The sequence below is a fragment of the Heptranchias perlo genome, chromosome 7 (assembly GCF_035084215.1).
Source record: "Heptranchias perlo isolate sHepPer1 chromosome 7, sHepPer1.hap1, whole genome shotgun sequence".
Taxonomy (NCBI): domain Eukaryota; kingdom Metazoa; phylum Chordata; class Chondrichthyes; order Hexanchiformes; family Hexanchidae; genus Heptranchias; species Heptranchias perlo.
Genome location: NC_090331.1, coordinates 62,302,030 through 62,323,355, shown reverse-complemented (window position 1 = coordinate 62,323,355; position 21,326 = coordinate 62,302,030). Strand labels below are relative to the sequence as shown.

Here is a 21,326-nt window from a genome sequence, read left to right as displayed (position 1 = left end):
GGAGCAGATCTGAAATTCAACTTTAAAATCATATTCTTAATGACCAAAAAAAATGCAAATTGTTTAATGTGCAACCAGATTATTCACCTGCATTTCATCCAGTTTGGACTGGATGTCTGGTGGAAAATCTCCCCCACCTGAGGTGAAAGGGTCAAATGGCTCAGCGCCAAAAATATCTCTTCCTGCAAAGGATAATAAAGAATGTTTAGTCTTTGCAAAACCAGGTGCAGTCAGCTGATGACAAGTGAAAAATCATAATAGCTATAATTTTTATATTTGCTCATCAAACTTACTGATTTATTTTGTTATAAACAATAATTATTTTGGGAATAGTTGCAGGCATTAACTTTAGAAATATCTATATTCATTTTTTTATCCAAGCAAAGTTGCAAAAATAAATTACCGTTTGAATCCTACTTTGACTCAACCATGAAAGATGCATAATTTAGTTAAACACTCAAAAGTATGAAACCAACCCAGAAAGAAACTTAATAAACTTTATTACATTAAAAAAATCTCAGCAATTTATGTCCTTTATGACAATCCAACAACTGGTATATCTCACTGCCGACATATAAATAATTCAAAAAACTTTCAGGGTGATGATGAGAATTGAAATCTTTCAATTGAAAAATACAAAAGTCAGGCTAGATGTTAACAATGCAGTTTTTTAAAAAAACTCACTGGTCTCAGAAGATCTGACAGGTAAAGGGGGCAGTTCTGTGCCATTACTGGATGGTGTTGGTAAAACTGGCGATGCAGGTGAAAACGGAACCATATCAAATAGGTCTGTGCTTGGAGATCGAGGCGCCATGACTCCCTATAATACAAACAAAGCAAGAAATTAGCAGAAACACATAAAAACAATTATCAATACTAATACAGCTGATTTTATTACAAGTAAATAAGTAACTAATGTTCAATATTTTACAGCGAACAGTGCATGCTGTAAGCTAGCAGTACTATGTTCACAACCAATAGAAACTTAAAATATTCTGCATCTTGATGGATGAAATAAAATGCATGGAAGTAATGCAGCGTTGCGTGGGTTTAGCGTGAAAATGAAAAGATATAGAAATTTCTGCTTGAAATTGTTTTCATTCTGTCTTTCAGGAATATTCTGAGGAAGACTCACAAAACTCTTATTTATGAACCTAATCATAATGACTTCCTTCTGTAAAATGTAAGGTTAAATGTATCATTTTATGCCCCCTGAAGTGGCCGGTCCAGTTTTGCTTTTCATGAGACTCTATACCAGATCAGAGAGTTCTTTTTTGATGAATTATGTGCTCAAGATGCATGGTAAGACTGAGTGACTGGGATACTCCTATACTTTTGTCAACATTAAAGACTCCCAGTCAGTTATACCAGGGTACAGTTCCAGATGACCCAACTTTAGAAGAGCACCCTGTAAAAGGGGCAGTGTGAATTTTTCCAATTCGTACATTGAAAATTCTGGTAGCCTTTGTGACAGAGATTAACAATTTAGAGACAAAGTTGTGTCAATTTGTGGGCAGTTTAGCTCTGTGGACCCATCATCTAGGGACCCAGATCCTAACCACACAGCGAGTGGTTGGGATCTGGAATGCACTGCCCGAGGGGGTGGTGGAGGCAGATTCAATCATGGCCTTCAAAGGGGATCTGGATAAGTACTTGAAAGGAAAAAAATTGCAGGGCTACGGGGAAAGGGCGGCAGAGTGGGACTAGCTGGATTGCTCTTGCATAGAGCCGGCGTGGACTCAAGGTGCCTAATGGCCTCCTTCCGTGTTGTAACCTTTCTGCGATTCTATCTCTAGGAACCAAGCCAAAACTGCTCAAATTGGAAGATAAAAAGCTTTCATCCCATAAGGCAGGGCTGGTTTCAAACCTAGATCTCAGAAGTAAATGGCTGTGTACTAGCTCAGAGCGCAATCCAGGTACCAGGGAGGCCAGAAATGTATTTAATATAAAAACATACTGTACTTCTAGGCTCAGTCTTCAAATTGGGCAAAATGCACTCATTCTCTAGCACTCCCACATCATTCATGAGTACAGCAATATTCAAAAATCGTCATTATAGGAAGACTCCAAATATTGATATGAAACAGTTGTTGATGTGGGAGCATTAAAGAACAATGGAGGCTAGACTATAATGGATATTTAAGGAAAGGGCAGATTTGTTAAATGAGTACTTTGTTTTCACAGTGCAGGAAGAGGACAAAATATCATAGGTTCAAGGGAAACTAAATGTAAGTCAAGGAGAGGAACTTAGTGGATTCAATGGAGATCTCTTTACCTAGCATCCATACTGGCAGAGAAACCGCTTTATTGCTGGGACTGATTGCTTGCACAGCTCTATACTAGGAATACAGCAGTTTCTCAGCCATTATGGATGGTGGGTAAAGAACTCTCCATTGCACAAAAGCCAGGAACTGTACCAGGCGACATCAAATCTCACTGGGGGAGTCGGGAATGGGGGCCCTGAAATGATGGGTGGAGGGGGGGGTGGGGGGGGAGTGGCCCGAAATCGTGGGGAGGGGGAGCGGCCTTTAGTCGTGGAAGGGGGGGGAGGGAGTGGCCTGAAGTCGCGGGGGGAGGCTCAAAAGTTGGGGGGAGAGGGAGACTGGGAAATGAGGCATGGTGGGGAGAGATGGAGACTGGGGAACGGGGATGGAGAGAGATGGAGACTTAGGAATGGGGGGGGGGAAGAGATGGAGACTGGGGAAGGGAGGTAGAGATGGAAACTGGGGAATGGGGGCGGTGAGATGGAGACTGGGCAATAGGGGCAGGAGAGATGGAGACTGAGGACTGAGGGGAGAAGAGATGGAGACTGGGCAATGGAGTGGGTGGGGAGAAGGAGACTGGGCAAAGGGGTTGGGAGAGATGGAGACTGGGGGATGGAGTGGGTGGGGAGATGGAGATTGGGCAATGGAGTGGGTGGAGAGATGGAGACTTGGGGATGGAGTGGGTGGGGAGATGGAGACTGGGCGGGGACATGGAGACTGGGCAATGAGGTTGGGAGAGATGGAGACTGGGGGATGGAGTGGGTGGGGAGATGGAGACTGAGGAATGGGGTTGGGGGAAGAGACGGAGACTTAGGAATGGGGTTGGGGAAGAGATGGAGACTGGGCAATGGGGGTGGGAGAGATGGAGACTGAGGAATGGGGTTGGGGGAAGAGATGGAGACTGGGCAATGGGGGTGAGAGAGATGGAGACTGGAGAATGGGCCTGGGAGAGATGGAGACAGGGGAATGGGGGTGGGAGAGATGGAGACAGGGGAATGGGGGTGGGAGAGATGGAGACAGGGGAATGGGGGTGGGAGAGATGGAGACAGGGGAATGGGGTTGGGGGAAGAGATGGAGACTGGGGAATGGGGGTGGGAGAGATGGAAACAGATGAATGGGCGTGGGAGAGATGGAGACAGGGGAATGGGAGGAGGGGAGAGATGGAGACAGGGGAATGGGGGGGGGGAACAGATGGAAAGAATGGTTTCCCCTCTTCACCTGCTCATGGGTGGCCTCCTGGTTACTGGAAATTTTCACAAAACTGCTGCTAGCGCGAGATGAACAACTACATGGGACCCAACCGTTATCAGGTAAATCCAATAACATTTGTAAAAGTCATGTAGTCTGACATCACGCTCTTCGACATCACATGGTCAGAACATCACGTGATCATGTCCCCAATCAGAGTTGACAACCCTACTCCACCAGTACGTCAGGTACTGATGAGCTGCTAACAGTCACCTACCCATTTCCCAGCATTTCAAACATTAGCAGCTGCAGCACATGGAGGGTGGAGGTCCCGGATAGGGGTCTGCAGGACATTAATCCCCCTCAATTTGGCTGGGATCTTCCAGGCACTCTGGCCCTACAGCAGCCACCTTGCCTTGTGCAGGCTACTGATGTAGCAGATCTCAGGATCAGGACATTCCTCCCTCAATGGAAAAGGACCCTGGGATGGCAATGAACTGGAAAACCCAACAAACAGAAAATGAACTGAAATCACATCCTGCTGGCTGGGCTCCAGGATGGCACAATCCTAGGTGAGGGCGAGAAAAAGGAATGCTGCTGGAGATACAGCCAATCCCTGGATATTTTGCTTATCCGGTTTACTGTACATAAAATGACTATTTTGTAAATAAGGACACTTGCAAATAAAGGACACTTGCAAATAAAGGACACCTGCTGCAAGTCCCTTAGGTGTTATTAATTTACAGGTTTCACTGTAGTCATAATTTTTCAAAGCTCTCTAGATTCAGGAATTCTGCCTTTGTATTGGAAAATTGCAAATGACACTCCATTAAGAAGGGAGAGAGAAACCAAGTAATACAGACCTGTCAGTTTTACATTAATTGTGGGGAAGTTACTGGAATCTATCATCAGAGGCTGAGTGACTGAACACTTAGGCAAGTATCAGCTGATCAAAGAGAGTCAGCATGGAATTGTGAAGAGTAGGTCATGTCTGACTAATCTAGCTGACTTTTTTGAGGAGGTCACTAACATGATGGATAAGGAAGTATCTATGAATGTTGTCTATACAGACTTCCAGAAGACATCTGATAAGATTCTGCACAAGAGATTACTAGCAAAAATCAGAATGCATGGAATTGGAGATAACCTTGTGATATGAGTCAATAATTAGTAAATGGTTGGGAGGTAAGAGACACAGAGTAGGGATAACGGGTTGTTTCTCTGATTGCCGGGATGTGTTCTCTAGTGATCTGTATGGTGGCCTCAGCTTTTTACCATATACATTAATGTCTTGGATGAATAAATAGAGTTGTATATCCAAGTTTGCAGATAACACTAAGTTAGGAGGCACATCAAAATGTGTGGATGGGACCAGGAATTTGGAAAGGGACATAGACAGACTAATTGAGTGGAAAAAACCATGGCAGATGAAGTTCAATGTGGGGAAGTGTGAGGTCATCCACTTTGGATCCGAGAAAGACAATTCCGAATACTTTCTTAATGGTGACAGACTAGGAGCTGTGGAGGAGCAAAGGAATTTAGGTGTTCATGTACACAAATCACTAAAAGTACAGGTACAAAATGTAAACAAAAAAGATAATGGAATGTTAGTCTTTATATCAAGGGGGTTGGAATTCAAAAGTAAAGAAGTGATGCTTCAGTTGTGTAGGGCATTGGGCAGACCCCACCTGAAGTATTGCATTCAGTTTTGGGCGCTGCAGCTCAGGAATGATATATTGGCCTTGGAGGGGGTTCAGCACAGGTTCACCAAAATTATCCCAGGACTTAAAGGGTTAAATTATGAGACCAGGTTGCAGACACCTGGCTTGTATTCCCTTGAGTTTAAAAGGTTAAGGAATGATCTAATTAATGCGAAGATAACCCCCGACTTCTCTTCAAACCGTCTTCTTTAATCCCTCTCCTCTGCCCCTTCCACACTCACCGCCAATGAAAAATGCAAGGAGCTCATAGACTTCTTTGTCACTAAGATTGAGACCATCCGTTCAGCTGCCTCTCCCGCTTCCCTCCTTTCCCCAGCCCACCAAGCCAAACTTCCCCTAAGGATCCCCCCTGCTTTAGCCCTGAACTCATATCTTTCTCTGGTTTCTCTCCTATATCCCCTCATGCTCTCTCCAAGCTCATCTTGACCATGAGACACACCTCCTGCTCCCTTGGCCCTGTTCCCACCAAACTGCTGACCACCCAACTTCCCTTCCTGGTCCCCATGTTAGATGATATTGTTAACGGTTCCACCTTCTCAGGTACTGTACCCCTTCCCTTCAAATCTGCCGTCATCACCCACCTCCTCAAAAAAAATACCCTTGACTCCTCCGTCCTTGCTAATACCCAACCTCCCTTTCCTCTCCAAAGTCCTTGAATGTGTTGTCACCTCTCAAATCCGTGTCTATCTTTCCCGCAACTCCATATTTGAATCCCTCCAATCAGGTTTCCGTTCCTGCCACAATACTGAAACGGCCCTTATCAAAGTCACTAATTATATCCTATGTGACTGTGGCCGTGGTAAAATACCCTTCCTCGACCTTCTCGACCTGTCTGCAACCTTTGACATGATTGACCACACCCCCCTCCTCCAATGCCTCTCCTCTGTCCTCCAGCTGGGTGGGCCTGTGCTCACCTGGTTCCATTCTTATCTATCCAGTCGTAGCCGGAGAATCACCTGTAATGGCTTCTCTTCCCATTCCCACACCGTTATCTCTGGAATCCCCCAAGGATCTATCCTTGGCCCTCTCCTGTTTCTCATCTACATGTTGCTCCTCGATGACATCATCCACAAACACAATGTCAGAATCCATATGTATGCTGATAACACCCAGCTCTACAACACCACCACTTCCCTTGACCCCTCCACTGTCTCTCATTTATCATACTGCTTGTCCGACATCCATTACTGGATGAGCAAAAATTTAATCCAACTAAATATTGGGAAGACCGAAGCCATTGTCTTTGGTCCCCACCACAAACTCCATTCCCTAGCCACTGACTCTATCTCTCTCCCTGGCCAGTGTCTGAGGCTGAACCAAACCATTCGTAACCTTGGCTTCCTATTTGACCCTGAGGTGAGCTTCCGACCACATATCCACTTCATCACCAAGACCACTAACTTCCACATCCATAACATCGCCCGTCTCCATCCCTGTCTCAGCTCATCTGCTGCTGAAACCCTCACCTGTGCCTTTGTTACCTCTAGACTCGACTATTCCAATGGTCTCCTGGCCGGCCTCCCATCTTCCACCCTCCATAAACTTGAGCTCATCCAAAACTCTGCTGCCCGTATTCTAACTCGCAGCAAGTCCCGTTCTCCCTTTACCCATGTGCTCGCTGACCCGGTCCCGGAATGCCTCTATTTTAAAATTCCCGTCCTTGTTTTCAAATCCCTCCATGGCTTCATCCCTCCCTATCTCCGTAACCTCCTCCAGCCCTACAACCCTCCGAGATCTCTACACTCCTCCAATTCTTGCCTCTTGCGCAACCCCAATTTTAATCACTCCACGATTAGCAGCCGTACCTTCAGCTGCCTAGGCCCTAAGCTCTGGAATTCCCTCCCTAAACCTCTCCGCCTCTGTACCTCTCTTCCCTGCTTTGACCAAGCTCTTGATCACCTGTCTTAATATCTCATTATGTGGCTGGGTGTCAAATTTTGTTTGATAACACTCCTGTGAAGCGCCTTGGGACGTTTTACTACATTAAAGGCGCTATATAAATGTAAGTTGTTATTGTTTAAAATGATAAAGGGATTCTATAGGGTAGATGCAGAGAAACTATTTCCTCTGATGGGGAAATTCAGAAAAAGAGGGCATAATCTTAAATTTACAGCTAGACCATTGAGGAGTGAAATCATGTAGGACTTTTTCCACACAAAGGTAGTAGAAATCTGGAACTCTCTCCCCTAAAAGGCTGTCCCTAAAGAATTTTGATGAGCTACAGATAAAATATTAAAAATTGACTAAATGTCTTTTTTAAAAAATAAAACTGTCTTTTTCATTTAAATTAATTCTGAACTCTTCATTGAAATGACAGTAATTTAATTGGCTTACTGAAAAGATTTTCTTGTCGTTATAATTAAAAGCAGCGAGAGCGGGACCTGAGTGTGTAAAAGAGTGAGAGCGGACCCGAGTGTGTAAAGGAGCGAGAGCGAGACCCGAGTGTGTAAAAGAGCGAGAGCGGACCTGAGTGTGTAAAGGGGCGAGAGCGGACCTGAGTGTGTAAAGGAGCGAGAGCGAGACCTGAGTATGTAAAAGAGCGAGAGCGGACCTGTGTGTGTAAAGGAGCGAGAGTGGACCCGAGTGTGTAAAGCAGTGAGAGCAGATCTGAGTGTGTAAAGGAGTGAGAGCAGACCTGAGTGTATAAAAGAGCGAGAGCGGATCTGAGTGTATAAAGGAGAGAGAGCGGACCCGAGTGTGTAAAGGAGCAAGAGCGGACCTGAGTGTGTAAAGGAGCGAGAGCAGACCCGAGTGTGTAAAGGAGAGAGAGCGGACCTGTGGGTGTAAAGGAGTGAGGGTGGACCTGAGTGTGTAAAGGAGCGAAAGCGGACCCAAGTGTGTAAAGGAGCGAGAGTGGACCTGAGTGTGTAAAGGAGCGAGAGTGGACCTGAGTGTGTAAAGGAGCGAGAGTGGACCTGAGTGTGTAAAGGAGTGAGGGTGGACCTGAGTGTGTAAAGGAGTGAGAGTGGACTTGAGTGTGTAAAGGAGTCAGGGTGGACCTGAGTGTGCAAAGGAGTGAGGGTGGACCTGAGTGTGTAAAGGAGCGAGAGCAGACCTGAGTGCGTAAAGGAGCGAGAGTGGATCTGAGTGTGTAAAGGAGTGAGGTTGGACCTGAGTGTGTAAAGGAGCGAGAGCAGACCTGAGTGTGTAAAGGAGCGAGAGCGAGACCTGAGTGTGTAAAAGAGTGAGAGCGGACCTGAGTGTGTAAAGGGGCGAGAGCGGACCTGAGTGTGTAAAGGGGCGAGAGCGGACCTGAGTGTGTAAAGGAGCGAGAGCGAGACCTGAGTGTGTAAAAGAGCGAGAGCGGACCTGTGTGTGTGTAAAGGGGCAAGAGCGGACGCGAGTGTGTAAAGGAGCGAGAGTGGACCCGAGTGTGTAAAGGAGTGAGAGCAGATCTGAGTGTGTAAAGGAGTGAGAGCAGACCTGAGTGTATAAAAGAGCGAGAGCGGATCTGTGTGTATAAAGGAGAGAGAGTGGACCCGAGTGTGTAAAGGAGCGAGAGCGAGACCTGAGTGTGTAAAACAGTGAGAGCGAGACCTGAGTGTATAAAAGAGCAAGAGCGAGACCTGAGTGTGTAAAGGAGCGAGAGCGGACCCGAGTGTGTAAAGGAGCGAGAGCGAGACCTGAGTGTGTAAAAGAGTGAGAGCGGACCTGAGTGTGTAAAGGGGCGAGAGTGGACCTGAGTATGTAAAGGAGCGAGAGCGGACCTGAGTGTGTAAAGGAGTGAGAGCGAGACCTGAGTGTGTAAAAGAGCGAGAGCGGACCTGTGTGTGTAAAGGAGCGAGAGTGGACCCGAGTGTGTAAAGCAGTGAGAACAGATCTGAGTGTGTAAAGGAGTGAGAGCAGACCTGAGTGTATAAAAGAGCGAGAGCGGATCTGAGTGTATAAAGGCGAGAGAGCGGACCCGAGTGTGTAAAGAAGCAAGAGCGGACCTGAGTGTGTAAAGGAGCGAGAGCGAGACCTGAGTGTGTAAAAGAGTGAGAGCGGACCTGAGTGTGTAAAGGGGCGAGAGCGGACCTGAGTGTGTAAAGGAGCGAGAGCGGACCTGAGTGTGTAAAGGAGTGAGAGCGAGACCTGAGTGTGTAAAAGAGCGAGAGCGGACCTGTGTGTGTAAAGGAGCGAGAGTGGACCCGAGTGTGTAAAGCAGTGAGAGCAGATCTGAGTGTGTAAAGGAGTGAGAGCAGACCTGAGTGTATAAAAGAGCGAGAGCGGATCTGAGTGTATAAAGGAGAGAGAGCGGACCCGAGTGTGTAAAGAAGCAAGAGCGGACCTGAGTGTGTAAAGGAGCGAGAGCGGACCCGAGTGTGTAAAGGAGAGAGAGCGGACCTGAGGGTGTAAAGGAGTGAGGGTGGACCTGAGTGTGTAAAGGAGCTAAAGCGGACCCAAGTGTGTAAAGGAGCGAGAGTGGACCTGAGTGTGTAAAGGAGTGAGAGTGGACCTGAGTGTGTAAAGGAGTGAGGGTGGACCTGAGTGTGTAAAGGAGTGAGAGTGGACTTGAGTGTGTAAAGGAGCGAGAGTGGACCTGAGTGTGCAAAGGAGTGAGGGTGGACCTGAGTGTGTAAAGGAGCGAGAGCAGAGCTGAGTGTGTAAAGGAGCGAGAGCGGACCCGTGTGTGTAAAGGAGTGAGGGTAGACCTGAGTGTGTAAAGGAGCGAGAGCAGACCTGAGTGTGTAAAGGAGTGAGGGTGGATCTGAGTGTGTAAAGGAGCGAGGGTGGACCTGAGTGTGTAAAGGAGCGAGAGCAGACCCGAGTGTGTAAAGGAGTGAGGGTGGACCTGAGTGTGCAAAGGAGCGAGAGCGGACCCGAGTGTGTAAAGGGGCGAGCGTACCTGAGTGTGTAAAGGAGTGAGGGTGGACCTGAGTGTGTAAAGGAGCGAGAGCGGACCCGAGTGTGTAAAGGAGCGAGAGCGGACCCGAGTGTGTAAAGGAGCGAGTGGACCTGAGTGTGTAAAGGAGTGAGGGTGGACCTGAGTGTGTAAAGCGGCGGGGGTAAGTTACAGATAAGTATTTAGATTATTGGTTTGAGTTTTTGGTGGTTAGTGTTAAGTTAGTGTAAGTATTTGGTTTACTCGTTAGTGTTTTTAGTAGTGGTTAGTATTTTAGTGTCCGCTAAAGCTAAAAAAGTTTAAAATAACTGTTAGCTAACATGGCAGGACAGTTGTGGCCCGTCGCATGCACATCTTGTGCCATGTGGGAACTCCGGAACATCTTTTATGTCCTGGAAAACCACATATGCAGGAAGTACTGTTAACTGCTCGGCTCGAGCTCAGAATTTCTGAGTTTGATGGGCGGCTGGTGTCACTATAGTGCATACGGGAAGCTGAGAGTTTCATGAATAGCACGTTTGAGGAGGTGGTCACCCCGCAGCTACAGAGAGTTCAAAAGGAGAGGGAGTTAGTGACCATCAGGCAGACTAGCAGGAAGACCAAGTAGTGCGGAAATCCCCTGGGAGTGTGGCACTCTCAAATCAGTATTCAGTGCTGAATACAAGTGAGGGTGGTGACAGCTCCGTGGAGTGCAGTCAGAATCAAATTCACGGCACGGTTGGAGACTTGGCTGCACAGTGGGGCACAAGGAAGTGTAGAAATGCAGTTGTTTCAGGGATTCGATAATCAGGGGGATAGACAGGCGTTTCTGCAGCTGCAGACGTGAGTCCCGAATGGTGTGTTGCCTCCTGGGTGTCAGGATGAAGGACATCACTGAGACAGTGCAGGATATTCTGCGAGGGGAAGGGGAACAGCTAGAAATCGTAGTCCATGTGGGAACCAATGACATAGATGGGAAAAGGTATGAGGTCGTGCAGTCAGACTTTCAGGAGCTAGGGAAGAAGTTAAAAAGCAGGACGTCAAAAGGTAGTAATTGCTGGGTTACTCCCAGTGACATGCAGTAGCGAGTAAAGGAATAGTAGGATAAGACAGGTTAACGCGTGGCTGGAGAAATGATGCAGGAGGGAGGACTTCAGATTCCTGAGGCACTGAGACCACTTCTGGGGCAGGAGGGATCTGTTCAAGATGGACGGGTTGCACCTCAACAGAGCTGGGACCAATGTCCTCATGGGGATGTTAACCACTGATTTTGAGAGAGGGTTTAAACTAATTTGGCAGGGGAATGGGTACCAAGATGGAACTTTAGAGAGGAGCAACATGTTGCACAGAGGACTGGGAGAGGCAAATAGCACTAGAGTAAACAGTTCAGAAACAGGATCAGACAAGGGACACATGCGAAGCAGTCTAAGATGAGTTTGAAGTGCATGTGTGTAAATGCACCTAGCGTGGTAAATAAGGTTGGTGAGCTGCAGGCTCAAGGCACCACATGGGACAATGATATAGTGGCAATAACAGAGACCTGGCTCAAAGGAGGGGGGGATTGGGAAATTAGAATTCTTGGATACAAGGTATTGAGGAAAGATAGGAAAGGAAAGAAAGCTTGAAGGGGTAGCAGTAATGATCAATGAAACTATTATGGCACTGGAAAGGGACAATGCAGTTGAGGGGTTAAGGACGGAATCTATTTGGTTAGAGTAAAGGAATAATAAGATGAGCTATTATGCTACTGGGTGTACACTATAAGCCTCCAAATGGTAGGAAGGAGATAGAGGAGCAAATTTGCAGGCAAATTATAGAAAGATGTAAGAACTATGAAGTAGTGATAATGGGGGAGTTCAATTATCCCAATATAGAGTGGGACAGTAACAGTGTAAAGGGCAAAGTGGGAGAGGAATTCCTGAAATGTGCACAAGAGAACTTTCTTGATCAGTGTGTTTCCAGCCCAACGAGAAAGGAAACAGTGCTGGATCTAGTTCTGGGGAACAAAGTGGGACAAGTGGAGCATGTTTCAGTGAGGGAGCATTTAGGGAACAGTGATCATAATAAAATCAGGTTTAGAATAGTTATGGAAAAAGACAAGGAACAATCAAACATAAAAATACTTAACTGGGGAGTTAATTTCAGTGAGTAAAAATGGGATCTTGCCCAGGTGGATTGAAATCAGAAATTGTTAGGCAAATCAGTAATTGACCAATGGGAGGCCTTCAAGGAAGAGTTGCTTCAGGTACAGAGTAGACACATTCCCACAAGAGGGAAAGGAAGGACATCCAAAGCTAGAGCTCCCTGGATGACTGAAGATATAGAGATTAAAATTAAATAGAAAAAGGAGGCATATGACAAATGTGAGTTTCATAATACAGTAGACAACCAAGCTGAATACAGAAAAGAGAGATGATCTAAAAAAGGAAGCAAGAGGGGCAAAGAGAGAATTTTTTTATTCATTCATGGGATGTGGCGTCACTGGCAAGGCCAGCATTTATTGCCCATCCCTAATTGCCTTTGAGAAAGCGGTGGTGAGCCGCCTTCTTGAACCACTGCAGTCCGTGTGGTGAAGGTTCTCCCACAATGCTGTTAGGAAGGGACTTCGGGGATTTTGACCCAGCGACTATGAAGGAACGGCGATATATTTCCAAGTCGGGATGGTGCATGACTTGGAGGGGAACGTGCAGGTGGTGTTGTTCCCATGTGCCTGCTGACCTTGTCCTTCTAGATGGTAGAGGTCGCGGGTTTGGGAGGTGCTGTTGAAGAAGCCTTGGCGAGTTGCTGCAGTGCATTCTGTGGATGGTACACACTGCAGCCACAGTGCGCCGGTGGTGAAGGGAGTGAATGTTTAGGGTGGTGGATGGGGTGCCAATCAAGCGGGCTGCTTTGTCATGGATGGTGTCGAGCTTCTTGAGTGTTGTTGGAGCTGCACTCATCCAGGCAAGTGGAGAGTATTCCATCACACTCCTGACTTGTGCCTTGTAGATGGTGGAAAGGTTTTGGGGAGTCAGGAGGTGAGACACTCGCCGCAGAATACCCAGCCTCTGACCTGCTCTTGTAGCCACAGTATTTATATGGCTGGTCCAGTTAAGTTTCTGGTCAATGGTGATGGTGGGGGATTCGGCGATGGTAATGCCATTGAATGTCAAGGGGAGGTGGTTCGTCTCTCTTGTTGGAGATGGTCATTGCCTGGCCCTTGTCTGGCGCGAATGTTACTTGCCACTTATCAGCCAAAGCCTGGATGTTGTCCAGGTCTTGCTGCATGCGGGCACGAACTGCTTCATTATCTGAGAGGTTGCGAATGGAACTGAACACTGTGCAATCATCAGCAAACATCCCCATTTCTGACCTTGTGACGGAGGGAAGGTCATTGCTGAAGCAGCTGAAGATGGTTGGGCCTAGTACACTGCCCTGAGAAACCCCTGCAGCAATGTCCTGGTGCTGAGATGATTGGCCTCCAACAACCACTACCATCTTCCTTTGTGTTAGGTATGACTCCAGCCACTGGAGAGTTTTCTCCCTGATTCCCATTGACTTCAATTTTACTAGGGTTCCTTGATGCCACACTCGGTCAAATGCTGCTTTGATGTCAAGGGCAGTCACTCTCACCTCACCTCTGGAATTCAACTCTTTTTTCCATTTTTGGACCAAGGCTGTCGACGACACCTTCCATCACTTTGCTGATGATTGAGAGTAGACTGATGGGGCGGTAATTGGCTGGATTGGAACTGGCCTGCTTTTTGTGGACAGGACATACCTGGGCAATTTTCCACATTGTTGGGTAGATGCCAGTGTTGTAGCTGTACTGGAACAGTTTGGCTAGAGGCGCAGCTAGTTCTGGAGCACAAGTCTTCAGCACTACAGCCGGCATGTTGTCGGGGCCCATTGCCTTTGTTGTATCCAGTGCACTCAGCTGTTCCTTGATATCACGTGGAGTGAATCGAATTGGCTGAAGACTGGCTTCTGTGATGGTGGGGATATCGGGAGGAGGCTGAGAGTGGATGATCCACTCGGCACTTCTGGCTGAAGATGGTTGCAAATGCTTCAGCCTTGCCTTTTGCAATGACGTACTGGTCTCTGCCATCATTGAGGATGGGGATGTTTACAGAGCCACTTCCTCCTGTTAGTTGTTTGGCTGTGGAAGGACTGCAGAGCTTTGATCTGATCCATTGTTTGTGGAATCGCTTAGCTCTGTCTATAGCATGTTTCTTCCACTGTTTAGCATGCATGTAGTCCTGTGTTGTAGCTTCACCAGGTTGGCACCTCATTTTTAGGTATGCCTGGTGCTGCTCCTGGCATGCTCTTCTACACTCCTCATTGAACCAGGGTTGATCCCTTGGCTTGTTGGTGATGGTAGAGTAAGGAATATGCCAGGCCATGAGGTCACAGATTGTGCTGGAATACAATTCTGCTGCTGCTGATGGCCCACAGCGCCTCATGGATGCCCAGTTTTGAGCTGCTGGATCTGTTCTGAATCTATCCCATTTAGCACGGTGATAGTGCCACACAACACATTGAATGGTGTCCTCAATGTGAAGATGGGACTTAGTCTCCATGAGGACTGTGCGGTGGTCACTCCTACCAATACTGTCATGGACAGATTAATTTGCGACAGGTAGATTGGTGAGGACGAGGTGAAGTAGGTTTTTTCCTCATGTTGGTTCACTCACCACCTGCCGCAGGCCCAGTCTAGCAGCTATGTCCTTCAGGACTCGGCCAGCTCGGTCAGTAGTGGTGCTACCGAGCCACTCTTGGTGATGGACATTGAAGCCCCCCACCCAGAGCACATTTCTGTGCCCTTGCTACCCTCAGTGCTTCTTCCAAGTTGTGCTCAACGTGGAGGAGGACTGATTCATCAGCTGAGGGAGGACGGTAGGTGGTAATCAGCAAGAGGTTTCCTTGCCCATGTTTGACCTGATGCCATGACATTTCATGGGGTCCAGAGTCAATGTTGAGGACTCCCAGGGCCACTCTCTCCTGACTGTATATCACTGTACTGCTACCTCTCGTGGGACAGGACATACCCAGGGATGGTGATAGAAGAGTCTGGGATGTAGGCTGAAAGGTATGATTCTGTGAGTATGGCTTTGTCAGGCTGTTGCTTGACTAGTCTGTGGGACAGCTCTCCCAATTTTGGCACAAGTTCCCAGATGTTAGTAAGGAGGACTTTGCAGGTTCGACTAGGCTTGATTGCAGTCCGATGCAGGGTGGTCAGTTCGGTTTTATTCTTATTATGACATTTTGTAGCGAGATTGTACAACTGAGTGGCTTGCTGGGCCATTTCAGAGGACAGTTAAGAATCAACCACATTACTAGAGTCACATATCGGCCAGACCGGATAAGGGCAGCAGGTTTCCTTCCCTAAAGGGCATTAGTGAACGAGATGGGTTTTTACAACAATCCAGTAGTTTCATGGCTACCATTACTAATACTTGTTTTTTTTTCATTTAATTGAATTTAATTTTCCCCCGCTGCTGTAGTGGGATTTGAACTCATGACTCCGGATTATTAGTCCAGGTCTCTGAATTACTAGTCCAGTAACATAACCACTATGCTACCGCACCCAGTACGAGTATGAGAATAGATTAGCAGCTAACATAAAAGGGAACCCAAAAGTCTTTTGTAAACATATAAATAGTAAAAAGGTAGTCAAAGGAAGGGTGGGGCCAATTAGGGACAAGAAAAGGAGATCTTCTTGTGGAGGCAGAGGGTACTGCTGAGGTAATAAATAAATACTTCGCATCGGTCTTCACTAGAGAAGAGGATGCCAATGTAACAGTTAAGGAGGAGGTAGTAGCGATATTGGATAAGATTAAAATAGATAAAATGGAGTTACTTAAAAGGTTAGTAGTACTCAAAGTAGAAAAGTCACCGGTCCAGATAGGATGCATCCTAGGTTACTGAGGGAAGTAAGGGTGGAAATTGTCGATGGTCTGGCCACAAACGTCCAATCCTCCTTAGATATGGGAGTGGTGCCGGAGGACTGGAGGATTGCAAATCTTACACCCCTGTTCAAAAAAGGGGAGAGGGATAAACCCGGTAACTGATGGAGAAACTTTTAGTGACAATAATTTGGAACAAAATTAATTGGCACTTGGAAAAGTATGGGTTAATAAATGAAAATCAGCATGGATTTGTTAAAGGAAAATTGTGTTTGACTAACTTAATTGAGTTCTTTGATGAAGTAACAGAGAGGGTTAATGAAGGTTGATGTTGTGTATATGGACTTTCAAAAGGCATTTGATAAAGTACCACAAAATAGACTTGTTAGCAAAATTAAAGCCCATGGGATTAAAGGGACAGTGGATACAAAATTGGCGAAGGGACAGAAAGCAGTGAGTAGGTGAATGTTTTTTTTCAGACTGGAGGGAAGTATACAGTGGTGTTCCCCAGGGGTCAGTATTAGGACCAGTGCTCTTTTTGATATATATTAATGACCTGGACTTGGGTATACAGGGTTATAATTTTAAAGTTTGCAGATGACACGAAACTCAGAAATGTAGTAAACAACGTGGAGGAAAGTAACAGAATTCAGGAAGACATAGACAGACTGGTGAAATGGGCAGACACATGGCAGATGAAATCTAACGCAGAGAAATGTGAAGTGATACATTTGGTAGGAAGAATGAGGAGAGGCAATATAAACCAAATGGTACAATTTTAAATGGGGTGCAGGAACAGAGACACCCGGGGGGTGTATGTACACAAATCTTTGAAGATAGCAGGACAAGTTGAGAAGGCTGTTAAAAACCATCTGGGATCCTGGGCTTTATTAATAGTGGCAAAGAGTACAAAAGCAGGGAAGTTATGCTCAACCTTTACAAAACACTGGTTAGGCCTCAGCTGGAGTACTGTGATCAATTCTAGGCAACACACTTTAGGAAGGATGTCAAGGCCTTATAGAGGGTGCAGAAGAGATTTACAAGAATGGTATCAGGGATGAAGGACTTCAGTTATGTGGAGAGACTGGAGAACCTGGGGTTGTTCTCCTTACAGCAGAGAAGGTTGAGAGGAGATTTGATACAGGTGTTCAAAATCATGAATGGTTTTGATAGAGTAAATAAGGAGGAACGGTTTCCAGTGGCAGAAGGGTTGTTAATCAGAGAACACAGATTTAAGGTGGTTGGCAAAAGAAACAGAGGCTACATGAGGAAACATTTTTTTTCAGCAGGGAATTGTTATGATCTGGAATGCACTCGCTAAAGAGGTGGTCGACACAGATTCAATAGTAACTTTCAAAAAGGAACTGGATAAATACTTGAAGGGAAAAGATTACAGGGTTATGGGGAAAGAGCAGGAGAATGAGACTAATTGGATAGCTCTTTCAAAGAGCTGGCACAGGCACGATGGGCCAAGTGGCCTCCTTCTGTGCTGTATCATACTTTGATACTATGAAGCTGTATAGAGCAGCAAATGGGATATGGCATCTTAGCAATCTATTGGTTATGTTGTGTGATGCACAGTACTTCTTGCCATCATGCACAATTGGGTGTTTAATTCTGTGCATTTATGGTGTATACAGTACGCAAAGGAGTCGTTGTATAGACTTCTGAATCATTCAACTGGGTATTTACAGGCACACATATTTAACTTACATTATCAGTTAACAGTCCTCGCATAAAAATAAAACCATACTACATGCATGGGCTCAAACTAAAATTGTTAAGCTGATGGAAACTGTATAAAATAAGCCAGTGTGCTAGAAACCCTGCATTTCTTCTCCATGTCATGGTTGACTTCATGAGACATGCATAGCAATTCTATTGCATTGCTTAGTTTAACTAGCAGAAATCACGCATGCTAAAATTACACGAGGTCTTGGAATACTGAATCCGTTGATTGATTGTTGAACAGTGTTTTTGGGTGAAGGTGGTATTAGTAAACCCTCCGTTAAGCTGGAGCCAGAGGGACTTGTTGGGGTAAGTGTAAAAGAGGCTATTTCAGGAAATGACACTTTTTCCATGTTATGGGACCAGAAGAGAGTTGATGGCCTCTGACACAGCTGCAGTTGATTACTGGAACTGATGTGCAACAGCTGTGAAGAAAATGACAGAAAGAGAAGAGATTGTTGATTGCGAAACATTAACATTTACTCATTCACTTGGTACAATCTTCCAGCTCTGATCATTACAGTTTTATGCTCCATTTAAAAATGTATCAGATTGTTAATATAACAAAATCGCTCGGCTTTAAGCGTTTCAATAAAATAAGAAATATGATGGTGTTTCATTTCACAGAAAAATGTTAGAATGTTCTCCAATGTTAGGGTAGTGTACCCTTAATTCATTCACTCCACAGCCATCCTTTAGAAAAGGTAGAGAGAATCTTTGTCGTGTTATCAGGAAAATAGAATTGGATACAAGAATTAGTATAATTAACTTAAGTTCAGTTCCCAATGGAGAATGCTGGGCCTGAGAAGATAAATGGATTGCTCCTTCTTATTACAATTTTTAAAAAGCGGAATGGCATATCTTTTCACTCATGCCCTTAGATTTATCACTAACGATTGCAATAGTAAGCACTAACAAAATAAGGAAAACTTGCTCCTTCAACCCTTAAACTACAAACAGTATAGTGACTCAACATTAGAAGCTGAAGGTATATAATGCAGTAGTGTGACCAACTCTCTTGTACAGTTGCAAGCAATGGATATGCTCCCAGCATCATGTGAAAGAACTTGACAAATTCCATAAGCATTGCCTGCATATATACTTCCCATTAAGCTGTAAGGTGAGATCACCAATGTGGAAGTTCTGTCATCACCCAGTACAGCGGTTGTTGAAGTGATCCCTTAATAAACCAAAGCTTCATTGGGTTAGCCAAGCCATTTGGATGCCAGTCAGTCGGCTTCTGAAACAAATTTTGTGCTGTGAGCTGAAAAACAGCAATCAATCCAATGGGGGCAGAAGTAGTATAAAAATCTAACAGCATGCAGGGACTGATTTTCCTCCCTCCATCTCCACCTGGGCACAAGTCAGGCAGATCACACTTCTGGTGTACCACTCCTGACCTGAACCTGCTTGTATTTCTGAGTTCTAGTCATTTTAATAGGCCCAATCTTCCCCTGGTTCAGCCCCACCTCTTTGACCTGGAGCCACAGGTCGCATCCTTCTACCTCTGATTTGCGCTTGGGAATTAAGTATTTTCTGGCTTCAAAGCAGAGGAAAATCAGCCTGCCAATGTCCTCACTGACCCCTCTAGTGTCTCTCCCTTTGAAAATGAAATGTGAAAATTCAATAGAAAGTGAGGAAACTGCAAGATGGCTACAGCAGCCCACTGACTCCAACCAGACCAGTCAATGCTGAAACTACCTGTGTTTCACACATTAGGCTCCAGTCACATTTGTTTTGTGCTGTCTTGAGTGCTTATATTACCGTGAGAACTACACACTTCAAGATATCAAAGATTGCATGCAGTTTTTGAAAAAGTCACACAGTACACATTTTGAGGTGCCTTCCAAAGCTTGCTAAACTCACTCACTCTCATTTTTAATTTGCTTTTCAGCAGTGAACTTGCAAATCAACGTTGCTAAACAATTCATGTCCAGATCTTTGCGTTTTTCAACTTTCAGCCCACTCTAATTCCTTAAATTTTAAATTGCAAACAGCTGTGTTTTTTTTTCCATTCTTTCCCCTTTAACTGTATCAAGGCTGTGGGAAATAAAGTTTTAAGCAGAAAAAAAATCAGCATTCATTTCATCCTTTTCAAATAATTGGAAAATGTGCCATGTTAAGGGGATAAATATAGAAACTGAGATTAAAGGCAACCCTATTAAAATCTTATTTAAATTGTTCACAATACCGATTAAAAATACAATGAAGATCATAGATATAATATAAATAGGGCAAAATAACACCTGCATATTGATCACAATATATTTGGATTTTTTTTTAAAGAGAGCTTTTAATTTATTGAGGTAACAAATTCATGTTCATAGATAAATAAACAAAGCATTACAAGAAACAAAAGAGATGAACGATTGGACATTACAAGCTTTAAAACTGAAGTGCGTTGAAAGGGCAACATTTTCAAAACATTTTCTGATGTCCTGCCTCTCACATGATAGCTAATTACCTTACGAATTGAGCTAATCACAAAAAAAAATCTGCTTTGTACGTTTTTCTTTGCTACAACATACCCTATGAACGGTTCCTAAGCAAAACATTACAAGAGTGTCTACTGCACATTTTTATTAAAATTTCAATCACAAAATTTGTTCATAATGTCTTACAAGTCATTTGGAAATACATTTCCAATTTTCGGCTTTGTCAGAAACATACCACAACTGTTAATGTTTTACAATTATTCACCAAATGTCCAGAGGAGAAGAAAGGCATCTGAGTGTACTTTGCCTCAACTTCATAACTCAGTAATAGCACTTTGTGAAACATTGATAAGCAGATTCAATAATTGTGCAATTTGGTATTGTTGTGGCTGATACAATATAAAGTAAAAATCCTTTTTAAAGAGAGTCTCATGAGTATTCCTTTAATAAAAAGTTAAAAACTACAAAAGAAAGCATAGAATGAGAGACTGCCACATATCTGGCTCATCTGCAAACCATCTACAGTCAGTCTGTAAACGACTTCACCAAACCTATTTAATCATTTGAAGATATTGAACAGCTACAGATAAAACTTCCAAGATGTTGTTCAGTAAAATGTCTCCCTATCTAGTAAAGTATCCACCTAACCTCCAAAATAGCTATCTCACATCAAAACCTATATTATTCACAATGAATGCTGGATTTCAGAGAAATTACATTTCTTGCCGCAACTGAGTTAAGCTGAGCACAGACCAGGGATTGAACCTAGTCGCTTCCTGGTCTATATGACACACTGTGCAGTAGCTATTGGAGGAGCAACAGCATTAATGACTTTTGATGGGTTTCTATTGCACAGAGCTACCTTGCTGTGGAGAAAAAAACATTTTAATCTTTTGAGGAATGTTAATTTGGTACTCACGTGTACACGCCCAGCCAGGAAATTAGCAAAACCTGACCACAGTTTCAAGAAGGCATGGCCTAAAAAAGGTGACAACTCAAAACAGCCTTGCAAACAGGTCTATGACATATAGTTACACTGACAGTGCAGTGGGTTCCAGGCTGATCATAACTTAATCTGTAGGTATGCCCAACATTCCATTAATCATTTAAAGGAAAACTTTGGCAAAGTTGTGGAGGATTTTCGGTCATTTCTTGTAGAGCAATTGCAGACTACTGTGAATACTTAGTGGTACTAAATCTGATTTATAAGTTCTTTTAAAATTGATTATTCAATTTTCATAAAGATATGGAGGCACTCTTCTCTTCACTTCCTCCCAATTCATGGAGGCACCAGTCATCCC

General features: G+C 44.8%; 1 protein-coding gene across 4 annotated transcripts in view; it reads right to left on the bottom strand.

Moving 5' to 3' along the window:
• gulp1b (GULP PTB domain containing engulfment adaptor 1b) overlaps positions 1-21,326 on the bottom strand; it is a 376,077-nt gene that overhangs the window by 17,606 nt on the left and 337,145 nt on the right. For 3 of the 4 annotated variants that reach the window (XM_067987700.1, XM_067987702.1, XM_067987699.1), the window contains 2 exons: positions 685-820; positions 88-182 (listed from right to left, as the gene is read on the bottom strand). In XM_067987700.1, the coding sequence (XP_067843801.1) occupies positions 88-182; positions 685-820 (231 nt within the window). Of the gene's footprint in view, positions 1-87; positions 183-684; positions 821-11,674; positions 11,680-17,792; positions 18,016-21,326 lie in introns of all 4 variants that reach the window. The other variant, XM_067987703.1, reaches the window with a different exon arrangement.